This window comes from Aspergillus sydowii (assembly GCF_001890705.1).
Source record: "Aspergillus sydowii CBS 593.65 unplaced genomic scaffold ASPSYscaffold_10, whole genome shotgun sequence".
Taxonomy (NCBI): domain Eukaryota; kingdom Fungi; phylum Ascomycota; class Eurotiomycetes; order Eurotiales; family Aspergillaceae; genus Aspergillus; species Aspergillus sydowii.
The window spans coordinates 1,133,116-1,144,960 of NW_024467868.1; the positions used below are offsets into that span (position 1 = coordinate 1,133,116).

The 11,845-nt window shown below is 47.9% G+C and overlaps 4 protein-coding genes across 4 annotated transcripts; 1 reads left to right on the forward strand and 3 right to left on the reverse strand.

Moving 5' to 3' along the window:
* Positions 1 to 2,386: 2,386 nt before the first annotated feature.
* Positions 2,387 to 2,725, reverse strand: ASPSYDRAFT_34262 (uncharacterized protein; the record flags this gene model as incomplete). Its single annotated transcript, XM_040845215.1, has 1 exon — positions 2,387 to 2,725. One exon carries the CDS (start codon positions 2,723 to 2,725, stop codon positions 2,387 to 2,389), a length of 339 nt encoding a protein of 112 aa, XP_040700085.1.
* Positions 2,726 to 4,715: 1,990 nt separating this feature from the next.
* On the reverse strand, positions 4,716 to 6,114 carry manF (putative endo-1,4-beta-mannosidase; the record flags this gene model as incomplete). The annotated part of the gene is made up of 3 exons (XM_040843931.1): positions 4,716 to 5,186; positions 5,244 to 5,366; positions 5,427 to 6,114. 3 exons carry the CDS (start codon positions 6,112 to 6,114, stop codon positions 4,858 to 4,860), a joined length of 1,140 nt encoding a protein of 379 aa, XP_040700086.1. The 3' UTR covers positions 4,716 to 4,857.
* A 1,209-nt stretch (positions 6,115 to 7,323) lies between these two features.
* Positions 7,324 to 9,066, forward strand: ASPSYDRAFT_157039 (putative MFS sugar transporter; the record flags this gene model as incomplete). The annotated part of the gene is made up of 2 exons (XM_040842615.1): positions 7,324 to 8,107; positions 8,168 to 9,066. The coding sequence occupies 2 exons, from the start codon at positions 7,324 to 7,326 to the stop codon at positions 9,064 to 9,066; spliced, it is 1,683 nt and encodes a 560-aa protein (XP_040700087.1).
* Positions 9,067 to 10,339: 1,273 nt separating this feature from the next.
* ASPSYDRAFT_48559 (uncharacterized protein) lies at positions 10,340 to 11,646 on the reverse strand. The gene is made up of 5 exons (XM_040847655.1): positions 11,107 to 11,646; positions 11,023 to 11,051; positions 10,825 to 10,951; positions 10,646 to 10,773; positions 10,340 to 10,591 (listed from the first exon to the last, which is right to left on the reverse strand). Exons 1-5 carry the CDS (start codon positions 11,280 to 11,282, stop codon positions 10,491 to 10,493), a joined length of 561 nt encoding a protein of 186 aa, XP_040700088.1. The 5' UTR covers positions 11,283 to 11,646; the 3' UTR covers positions 10,340 to 10,490.
* Between the last annotated feature and the right edge of the window lie 199 nt (positions 11,647 to 11,845).

Genomic DNA, 11,845 nt, shown 5'->3' on the forward strand with positions numbered 1-11,845 from the left:
CTGGCGTTCGTTCAACCCGGGGGAGTATCCTGGTGCCCAGTGAGATGTACCAAGGTGACATCCATTGCGGCCTCCTCCTATTTACTTGATACCTGGATCGATAATTGCCCTGTTCACACGCGCGTGGAGCAGGTGACTTGGTACAGAGACACTCGCCGTACCGATAAAAGAACAAGGGCCCTGGAACGAATGCAATTGCTAATAGTCCCAACAAGGTATTTCCCAATCCATAATTGAGACCACGACACACGGCTGGGCCTCTAAGTGGCAAGAATGTGGTCGACACGTAACAAATGAGATCGTTGGCGCCCAGAGCAGAAGCCGCTGCTTGGGACCCGAACACGTCAACCATGTAGAGCTGCAACAGCATCTGAAGTCACTTATTAGCAATACTCAATCTGATCGTAGTGGACGAGGCCTAACTATAGCGAAACAGGACCCAAACCCCATGAAGACGGTGCCAATGATAGGCACGATTCAATAAACGTGATAGTACACGGTCCAGCCGTATAGGATTAACCCAAGCCCGACCAAGAGACTGAACCAAATGATTAGGAGCAGTTAATATTCAGGTCAAGGCTATTACACTGCATCGGGCCTTTATCCGCGCTATCTGTACTCAGCCCTTTAGAGTATCGAAGAGAAGCATGCGAGTGACTAAGGCGCCCCCCAGGCCCAGGTAAAATAGCGCGCATACAGATATTATAAACCTGTATTGGCTGTCGAACATGCTAAGAAAGGTTGTGAAGAGGAGGTATATCACTCCAAACATTAATGCCACGTAGAGGGATATAACAAAGAGGATGGGCGACCAGAAAAGGAGCATCATTAGGCAGATCAGGACCTGAAGAAGGACCTGGACCAGTAGGAGTGAATCGTCACTGGCAAGTCTGGAGCGCAAATCCAGGAGGTTATTACTTCAACGGAGACGGGCAGCCTTGCGCTCGAGAATGGTCTTTAGATGCGGTTGGCGCATGATTAGCAGCGCTGTCGCTGCAACGACCACACCCAGGATTACCAGCAACAAGAACGTCTACCGCCAGTCACGTCCTGCTGTAACAAAGCCTCCAATGACTGGTCCGAGACCCTGAATGAATGGTGTTTCATTAGCAGATCCCCGTGGGGGGTTAAATACTGACTTACTGGTCCGGCCAGAGGCCCCATAATGAATAACGCCATCGCCACAGCCCGCGTCTGGATGGTTGTAGTGTCTGCGATGGTCCCACCAAGAGCTATTGGAGTACCACCAGCGCAGCCAGAGAGGAAGCGGAAGATCAGGAACTGGGCGAGGTTCTGGCTCAGCGCATTCCCGAATCATTGCTCGCAGACGAATCCTCAAATCCCTCGGTATCATCGCCGACCTCACAAATAGGTCGAAGCCCTGCTCCTGTGACAAGGTTATGCGGGTCGATCGTATCCTGCATGATGCTGCTGCCAGTATCCCAGCTCCCCTGAAGTGGAAGCTAGTAACTACGAGTGTGGCGGATTCGCCACAGACCATAATTGCTCGTTTATTTACCAGGTATATGTTATACAAGGGCCAGACAATGCTTCGCCAGCGCTTTGCCTCCGACAAGTGGAGAGTGACCTCCATCATGAATCAACAGTTCCTCATGGCAGCAATGATCCTGTGGCCCTTGCTCCACAATGGACGAAGCATGGAGAGGGAAGGCGAAATCAGACGTGCGCTTCAATGTACGAGGGCTGTCTGGACAGACGATCCACTTCGAAGGAAGCAGCACGAGCTGCAGACACTATAAACATTGTGCTTTCCAGGACCGAGGTTGGCGCGAGAGTCAATCCTGGCCACACCAAAGACGTGGATAACAGCCTGGCCATACCAGATTCAAACGGTGACTTTCGCCCGGATCCAGATACTACCATACCAGATAGCATAATTTTTGATGGCCTTGGGTTCTTCCCCATGTCATTCGCTGGTGCCTTGGGCTGACTACTGGTGGCAGCCCCCTCTATTATGCCAGGAACTTTGCAAGCATTTATTCCTTCGATTTTTACAGGATCAAAGTACGGGTTATGGTGGCAACAATACCCTTTCTCCGAATGAATGGATGTCCATGGACTGGGATGGTCTCGGAGAGACATACACTGGATAAGCCTACACTGTACGGATTTTGACCTTCCGTGGCCTGTGATAGGAGCAACGATGTATATTTAGTACACCTGCGGTGCACCGTGAATACGAGAGGGTTACTAGCATGGCATCTTTGACTTATAGAGGTATAGTGACCATATCGTCTGTATTCCAAAGAGATACTCTTAAGCTAACCAGAGTCTAATCCCAATACTCTCTCACAGGAAATTCTACCATACCTTACCACCGCCTGTGGGGGAGGGCTTGTCTGAAAGCTAGCCACCAGTTTCCAAGTTACATCCGAGAGCCCAGGCCCATTCCGCTCTCCATCTGCTCCTCTTTAGAATCACGGAACATATTGAATGTCGTTTTGATATCTCGGACGAGCTCCCCTGGGTTGAGCAATGCGAGCCAAGCATAAATTCCCAAGGGTTCACCCTGATAGCGCTTTACGCTGGGGCTGCCGGTCTCACTGTCAACGACAACAAGGTTCTGCGGATTGGTGGTGCATTCGAGGTTCAATTTTGTATATGGTTTTATGGAATAGGCATAGTAGAANAAAAATGCAAATGGGACCACCTGCAGACAGATAATCAGGGTAGGTAAGCCAATAATGGTGTCGGCATAGCTCATGGTGGCAGAAGGCTTAAGGGTGCCAGTGGAGTCAAGAACCATAAATATAATCTGTTCTTTATTCAGTTTTGTCACTCTTCGCATTAAGCACTGGTGAATCTTTCTGACCTGCTCTAGGAACTCAAGACCAACAACCATCTTAAAGGCCAAGAGTTTCATCATTGGCTTATGCTCTTTCATATTCGATTTAAGGATTCCGTGAAACCTGAGGATACTTGTCATTGCCATAGCAAGTGATATAATCCCAATGACTGTGAGCTATCTAGAGCATTAGATACACTGTTAAAAACCTGGATACGCTGAATACGACAAAGGTTTTTCAAGGGGTTGCCCTCTATTGGTTTCTCATGTTGCTCTGCGACTTTGTTGTGCCAAATGACAAACATAGAGCTCAGTTCTTTGCATCTTTGAGAATTGCAAAGCCCTTTACTAGACGCAAAACAACAGACGGGCTGTCGTGGTTGAAGGTTAGTTTTCTGAAATTGATGTAAAAGCAAGATACTCAACTGACTTCGCGTACTTGCAGTCAACGTGGCTTTTCGTTCTGCAGTATCCAATAGTTACATTTATCCTTGCTATAGTTCAAAGCATTACGCAAGCAGATGGAATTTACTGCCGTATGCGTTGGGGAAGCATATTGAAAGGAATGAATAGATTGTATTAATGGAAATAATGTAGCAATCCTCATAATTCTTGAATTGACTGCTGTCAGTATCTCCAATGATTCTGTCACTTCAGGATGAGGATTATTGAACTTACTTAACCTGTTGATCTGAATTACTTAGGTGCATTGCATGACGACCCATAACCGCGAAGGTCACCAAACAAGTGACCCCCGTGCAAGCGGCAGAGAGTATCATATTAAAGTGGTGAAAGGTCAAGTCACCAACAAAGGTTTCAGATGCATCTATTTAGGACACATTAGTTTATTGAGTTCGAAAGACCATTGAATTGCGCACCAGGGGCCAGATGGGACGGCATCGGGCAAGCTGTACTGTCCGTCCCGCCATCGCGACGGTGGAAGAACTCGGCTGTCCCCATTCTGACTTTGATCCTGGACAAATGTGCTTTCGGTGAGGCTTCCGTGAAAATAAAGCCTCAGTGGGGGTATGGATTAGTCGTGAATAAGGACTATCGGAAGTTGAGTCTGTTCTATAATGATCTAAGGCAGCAAAGAGATGAAACCGGGACTCTAATATATATCTGCAGACACAAATTACGTAGCCCCGTCGAGTCTAAGCCTGGATGTTAATTTTAGGATATGATATACTTCAAGTACTCCCATAAGAGAAGGTCAGTTGTAGCTGAACATCATCAGCCCTGGATAAGGAAGCAGATTCGGGGGAAGATTCTGATATCCACTGATTCTATTGAAGGATCCATGCCGTTCAGGTAGATCGCTCTTTCTGATTCGCCAAACATAACAGTTACCTAAAGTGGACTAGTGCGCTCGGGAGCACAGCCCCCTTGGCGAATCATATTTTACCAAGTTAATTATCTTCCTGGATCCTGATACATTCAGCCCTTCAGTTGTTGTGATCCACCAGACAGCATCTGGTATACTCCTCAGCAGGCAGATGCAGATCAGTCAACGTGGTACATACAGTCAATGGTTTCTCTTTCACTGTGACGTAACCAGAGCTTGTTCAATGTGGCTTAGCAATTGCTGGATGCCGCGCAATAGACAGTTAATCGCGGTGGTTCAGCACGAGACTATCCTAAATTGACTGAATACTGTGCCACACGACAGGGGAAATTATTGGCCACCCAAAGTGGCCTATTGCAGAGCTGGCCGGAGGTATAACTTTAGGTAAACAAAAAACAACACATCTATCCTGATTTTGTGTTTTTTCGGGTAGAGGGGAATGCATGATCAATGGGTGCCGGTACATTGGAATAGTGACAAAACTCTACTATACTATTCGGGAGCCTGCTGCCTCGTATGGGTAAACAAATGACTCGGAATTCTAGATAAGTATGAGATGGGTAGGTGGCTATCCTGATGATTCGGTAATCCACAGGAGAATGAAGAATATTCTCTTGAGGATTATCGCACCGCCAAAGAAAATTGACTATATAGAGGAACGGACGTGGCCTGACACTCTGGTCCAGCTGCAACCACCCTCCGACGTTCAACGACGAATATACTTCCTGCTACTCTGACCACGATTTACCTCGGCAACATGGTCTGTCACAACACAGTCCCAGTCCTCCGTGCCGTGGTAGACAGTGTAGTGGTCATCTGGTGTTTCGCCTGCACTAAGAGTATCGCCGAACTGCCAAAACAAATCAGCTGCAATCCCAGTTGCCGCAAGTGCCGTATCCTGCCAATCCAACTCGTCGGTGCAGTGATCGTCCTTGATTCCATACTCTTCGAACACGCATGGCTTGCCGACGGACTCGCAGATCGCGGCGTGATCCTTGACCCATTGATTTCCCCAGGAGTTATTAGTCACGCCCCCTGACATTCACCCCGGGTTAGTACCGGACACAAACGATGTGGATAGTTGTAACATACAGTCCTTAGTATAGAGATGCAAGGTACCGAAGTCGACATCAGGAATGGCCAGATTGAGAGCAAAGTCATTACCTTCCGAGGTGGTATAAGGGTAATCACTGGCGCCTTTAAGGCCCATGCCCTCTGGAACATAAATTAGCTGGTTATCCACAGAGCGGAATAACTAATAGCGAAAAAGCGTACCATCTCCAATAGCCAATAGGTGGTTGGGATCAATAGACTTAACAAACGCACTCGTCTCGGTCGCCCATTTATTGATGACAGAAGTGTCGCATGATGAACAGCGCGGCTCATTTCCGAGTTCCCAGGCCAGGATAGCAGTCGAATTTGCATATCTAGAGACCACTGCCTCTATGTAGGTCTGATACGCGCTCTGCATATCAGCACTGGTATACCAGCTCGTCTTGTCGCTGCCGCCATACGCTTTAACGTAGGTATTCATGCCGCCGTAATCATCCCAGTTGTTCACAAACGGGATAATCAACTTAATCCCTGCCTTTTCCGCTGCAGATACAACATAATCCAGACGTTGAAGGCCGTTGCTTCCAGTGTTGATACTGGAAGTACTGTCCTCATGAAGCTGGAAGTAAACGGTGGCATTGTCGGTAGGAACGGTGTTGACATCGTTAAAACCCCAGACACGGAGGATCTTGAGACCGGAGTTCGCCAAATGGCCCATTGCAAGGTCGACGTCGGCGTCATTGGTAAGGAATGGGAGCCAGTATGCGTTTGTTCCAGCAAAGTAACCAGTTTCGCCATCAATGACAAAGTTTAGCCCGTCGACTGAAGGGTTGGAGCCGGATTGCCTGGCACGAGGAGCTGCCAAGGCAAGCGGTGCGATGGTCGAGAGAAGAGCTAGAGAGTATTTCATGATGCTGTTTGTTGTTTGTGTTTTCAAGATGATGGTTGAGTTTGTTGATACAGAAAAGAGCCTGAAGTAGAGCCATCCTTCAGCGCTTTATATGCCTTTCCAGGTGAAACAATCAGCAGCGAGATTGCTTCTTCTGTCAAGCCATCAGGTCCGTATGTTACAAGCATAATTTCCGAGCCAGCCGTGCTATTGATCAAGGACAGAAGAGGACGCGATACGAGACCTACACTCCAGGGCACGTCCTCAGTCTCTCAACGGCAGCATGTTTCATTCGCATGCGACGCAAACACCCATGCAGGTGCAAGCGACAATCCGCCAGCCCACTGCTCCCGATGGCCCGAAAGCGGCAACCCCGGATTTTCGACCGTCAGACAAATTGCGGGTCAAGATTCCAAGCAACTAATGATTGGACGATGTAAATTGCGAGGTTATTGATCTCATGGTTTTGATGGCCACAACATGCTGATCGTACTTCCGAATAGTCGTAGTGGTTCGGAGTCCCGATAATATTGGCCGAAGACTGCCTATTTGAGGCAACCGGAGGCGGAAACCCGTCTGTACGCTGAAACAGTGGACACAACGTTTCTGACGTTCATGCAACAAGGGAAATTTTCTGTCAATCCCAAGTGAAAAACATGGCATCCCGTCATACTTCCACGCCGGAATCCTCATGTGTCTTCCATTCGGCTCGAGAGCAACGAAGCCGAGGGCTGGGCATTTGGTCATGATTGACTGATTTCGCCACGGACCTGGCTCTGAATCCTGGGGTATGCTGGCTTGGAAGCGAAAACCAACTGAAGGAATGTGCTCGCCGAACTTTATTATGAGATTCTGTAGTCTGTAGTCTGTACGGGGAGCATGCACGCGCACTGTCCCAGGCACCCCCCACCAGAATACTGGAAAAAAGCCTATAGAGAAAGAAAACCCGGTCTTCTCTCCAGTCCCTTTCTGTTAAGCCTAGCCCCATGCGCCCAGAAACTACAGGATGGACTATCATCTCCAGAGTGGCGAGAGAGCCATTAACAGCGCATCCCGTAGGCATCGCAAGGGTGACAGTCATCAACGGTGACAGACGACCCCAACTGCAGTTGTAACTGAATCCTTTCTTTCGTCTAGCCCAAGTATTCCTAACCTTGACAAGAACGGCGGTCACCCCGGCCTGCTACACAGACCTAAGTACCGTTGTTTTAGAAGCCTTTGCGGCGCCATATGGCCTCCAAACATGGCGGAGAGCTCGCTCAAGTCTCCTATGAGCAAGACTTATATTCTCATCATGAGGACCTTTTTTCCAACTTATCAGCCCGCATCCCCAGCCTGGAACGGCTGTCTCCGGGCGCCAGAGCTGCTACTAGGGCGGAGCAAAAGATGTCGCTGCTTAAGGGCTGTCACCTTTACCCAAAAGCTATCGCGTGGTCATTTGTCATCTCGTCAACAATAATTATGGAAGGCTACGACACGACCCTTCTCGTCAGCTTCTACACCCTCCCGGAGTTCAAGCGGAAATATGGTACACCCGACTCATCTCAACCCGGTGGCTTTGAGATCTCATCTCAGTGGCAATCGGGCCTGACCTCCGCAGCTGTTGTAGGTCAAATTCTCGGGTTGCTCATGAACGGCTTTCTCGCAAACCAGTTTGGCTATCGCCGGACAATACTGACGGCGTTGGCCTGCGTGTGCCTTTTTATAACCCTGCATTTCTTCGCGGTGAACGTTCAAATGTTCTTAGCCGGCCAGATTCTGTGTGGGATTCCGTGGGGCATCTTTCAGACTTTAGCAACAACATATGCAGCAGAGGTTATGCCAATGACACTTCGGCCCTACATTCTGAGCAGTGTGAATATGTGCTGGCTGGTTGGACAGCTCTGTGCGGTAGGGGTGATTCGCAGCCAAGCAGGCAACGGATCGGAGTGGGCGTATCGCATGCCACTCGCCTTACAGTGGGCTTTGGCCGTTCCCGTTATGATCGGAGTGTATTTCGCACCCGAGGCGCCAGGTACCTTTTTTTGCTAGATGACTTTGAGTATTTGGTATAAAATCTTACACAGCAATATAGGGTGGCTTATTCGCAAAGACCGGCACGAGGAAGCCAGAAAAACGCTACGACTCCTGACCCGAGCGCACGGAGACGGCTGCAACGTAGATGAGATAGTAGCCATGATAGAACATACAAACGAAACCGAGAAATACCTGGGCAGTGCCAGGATGACATACTTGGACTGCTTCAGAGGGATCAATCTCCGACGGACAGAGATTGCCTGTTTGATCTGGGTCACCCAACAAGCTTCATTCTCCAGCTCGGGAACTTATGCAGCATATTTCTACCAGCAAGCTGGCCTCAGCGTCCAGAACTCCCTCAGCCTCGCCGTCGGTATGTACGGCATAGCTATCGCTGGCGAGATCCTGTCCTGGTTTTGGATGAGACGAGCTGGGCGCCGTCGCATCTACCTCATTGGCCTCGCCCTCTCAATGGCTATCCTCGGACTTGCTGGGGGTATTTCGTTTCTACCTGAGACAGCTGCTCAGTCGTGGAGTCTTGGTCTCCTTATTACCCTCCTCGCCTTCATCTATGACCTTAGCATTGGGCCCGTATGCTATGTCCTCGTCGCAGAGATCCCTTCCACCCGGCTGCGGGTCAAGACTCTTGTTCTCGCCCGTATCGTTTATAACATTGCTTCTATCATTACCAACGTTCTTACGCCACAAATGCTGAATCCGACGGCTTGGAACTGGAAGGGCAAGTCGTGCTTTTTCTTTCTGGGTCTTAGCGCCCCATGTTTCATTTGGTGCTACCTGCGACTTCCCGAGACATTCGGGTTAAGTTACTTGGAAATTGATATCCTTTTTGAAAAGAAGGCCAAAGCCAGCAAGTTCCGAGAATTACAAGAGCGCCTAGCGAATAGTGGGTATTTCACTTTCTCGAGTGGGGTTGAGAACCAGTCCCCTACGTGGTAATAGGAGCGTTATCGTGTAACTAATATATGTGATCTATGCTGCAGAAATATTATCTTACTTCTTACCACTTAGATCATCCTTGCGGCACCCCTGAGTGCAGGCGATAACTTCCCTTAGTACACAACCTTTAGGAACAAGGTATTAATTCCATACAAGATAATACCCCTATTCATATAGCTTAATTAGTAAAGAGGTGGTTCGAGGATCAAGTAATTCTATTGCTAGAGTAGCTGCTATACTTGCCTGATTTAAAACCTATTAAACATGCCTGGGCTAGGTTGAAAGAGCAGGTTTATTAGTTAGATCCGGGTATAGAATCGTATCCAGGAGGTCCAGAAGCTATTAAGGAACAAGCGTTGGGGTTAATATCGCAAGATTATTTTGATCGGTTGATTGAGTTGATGCCGCGGCGAATTCAGGGAGTAATTAATGCAAGGGGTTATTAGTCATTATAATTATTAATTTCGGGTTCTCTTGGTTCTAATGTATCTTTTATTGATTTTTAATGATTTTTTACTAGTAAATCGATGGTGTGGTACTACTTTTAAGTTGAATGCCGAAAACATATATTTTGGTGGCATAACCGCCCTCCGGAAACCTGCGGGATCGCGCCCATCCCGCCAGCCAAACGGCCAGAGGGCGAAACAGCCAACTTTTCGCATGAAGCTATTCAGAACTGAATTTCTTAACAAACATTAAAGCTATTATAATTAAAATCAATATTATTAAAAACCCTACTCTCTAACTTTTCGATAAGTTTTCTATACCTTTTTTAAGATAGTTCCCCATTTCTTATAAGCCTTATTAATTTCAGGAAGTACTCTAGTATATTTCTACTTCTACTTCCTTTTTTTATTACTAATATTAACTTTAACTTCGCCGTACTTTATTACTGATACAGAGCTACTAGATATATTCCTCTAGAATATAAACAGTACTTAGAGGTATTTACTTGCTCTGCATGTTACCTAGAGAGCTCTATATAACGCCGTACCTCTTCCTATATAGTCTCTACATATAGAATTAATTAAACAGTACTTACTAATAATCTTACCAAGGCCTTTAAAAAGAAAATATGGATAGATTATCTTAGCCTGCAGGTTTCCGGAAGGGTCGGTTAGGCCGTTGAACGGAAACCTTTGGCGTAGAAGTGTATATGCGTTTGGCAGGGAGTTTCGTCAAAGGTGGACGATACTCGTCGTCAGGAAGAGACCGACAGACTTCATTACCCAGGATTACGGTATGATTGATAAGAAAGACAATTTGATTGAAACTGCGGATATAAACGAGAGACAGCAGTTCAAGAGATACATAATCAGACAAGAAACATCTTCAGGGAGAGGGAGCACCGGGCCCGGTTTCCTCCCTGTTTGTTAAAAACCAGAGCGTGTGATATATACAGCTTGATATCGGCAGCCCTCACTTTAAATGGCCGTGACATCCACCCAGAAACGGGTGTCATCAGTCAGATACTTCTCATCGCTGTCAATCTGTTGCTGTATCCACTCGATTGCGCTTTTGTAGGCTGGTGGAAGGTTAGTATGTTTCATCCACAGATAAATTGTGCGCATGGACTTACTGTCGATGTCATCGGTGTTTGGGTTGCTCAGGCCACTCGCTCCGTTGCGGTGCCCTGCGCACCAGGTGGTATATCCGTAGTGTTCCTCACTCTCGTGGCGAGCAGTGATATCAGCTGCAAGATCCGAGCTGTCCACGTCGTTATCCTCTGCCCAAGAAGATTTAGTTCGGTGTACTTACTTCAAGACAGCACCCTGATCTACATCAGCTTCAGATAAACCTTCAAACTGGCTAGTTGATGTACGGAGCATCATCCAATTTTGCTTGAAAATGCCAAAGTTGGTTGCATCTCCTGTCTTTCCATCCCCTGCGTCCACGTTAGTTAGCCGTCTCTAGAGGTTTGCGATTGCGAATAGGGAACCACGAGTCGGAACCAACCATAGGTGTAGTCAGTAGTCATTCCATCACTAGGGAGGTCAGCCTATTTCCTAGAGGGAAAGCAAACGGAATTGGCAAACTAACGTTTCCAACATGGCAATGGAGAGATCCTGAGAGGTGCCGCCAGCGGCTGTGATCTCCTGCTTGCGAGCTCCCAGGCCACTGATAGTATAGTTACCACGATCATCCGCTCGACGTTGCATCGATGGTCCGTGGGGAACTGCAAGAGCAAGAGGAAGGAATGCAAAAAGGAACTTCATGTTGAACTTTGGTATGGAGGGGTTCGTATTTGCTCGTTTTCTTGTCACTGCTCGTGATATGGAGGATGTTGGAATAGTAATGCCCTTGGAAGGAGTTGTTCCAGCTCTTTATACTTTTCATAGACGCCCATGACAGAACGATCAGATAGCAAGTCTGTCATTCTGAAACCACCATTGAGTTAATCCCTTCATCATACGAGTATTCTGGATGCGAATGACGCGGCCAGTGGCACAATACTGCGTAGTCGTGAGGCCTCACGGGCTGGCAGAGTCAGATCATGCCTCGTTTGTCCCTGACGGAGGTTGAACTGAAATCGAGACAAGGCTGGATTGTGAAACATGGCCCCGAGACGGAACATGCTGATCTGTGCCCAAGCAGGTCGATCCTCCTGAGGTTTTACCTGAGAGAGGGACCTCACAACTAAAAACGTTGGCTAGTGCGCCGGGCCTCCGCCTCAGGATAGCCTAATTAGGCAATCTCACGGACCGATGTTAGTGGGCCCCGTGTCATTTCGGGCCCGGGGAAAGCACTGCCTACGGAACCAAAAGCAGCAATATTCGTG

Coding starts and splice junctions, on each gene's coding strand:
- ASPSYDRAFT_48559 (XM_040847655.1), bottom strand. CDS start 11,282: ATGAAGTTCCTTTTTGCATTCCTTCCTCTTGCTCTTGCAGTTCCCCAC. Junction 11,052..11,106: donor TCCATTGCCATGTTGGAAAC/GTTAGTTTGCCA, acceptor TGACCTCCCTAG/TGATGGAATGACTACTGACT. Junction 10,774..10,824: donor GATCAGGGTGCTGTCTTGAA/GTAAGTACACCG, acceptor CGACGTGGACAG/CTCGGATCTTGCAGCTGATA.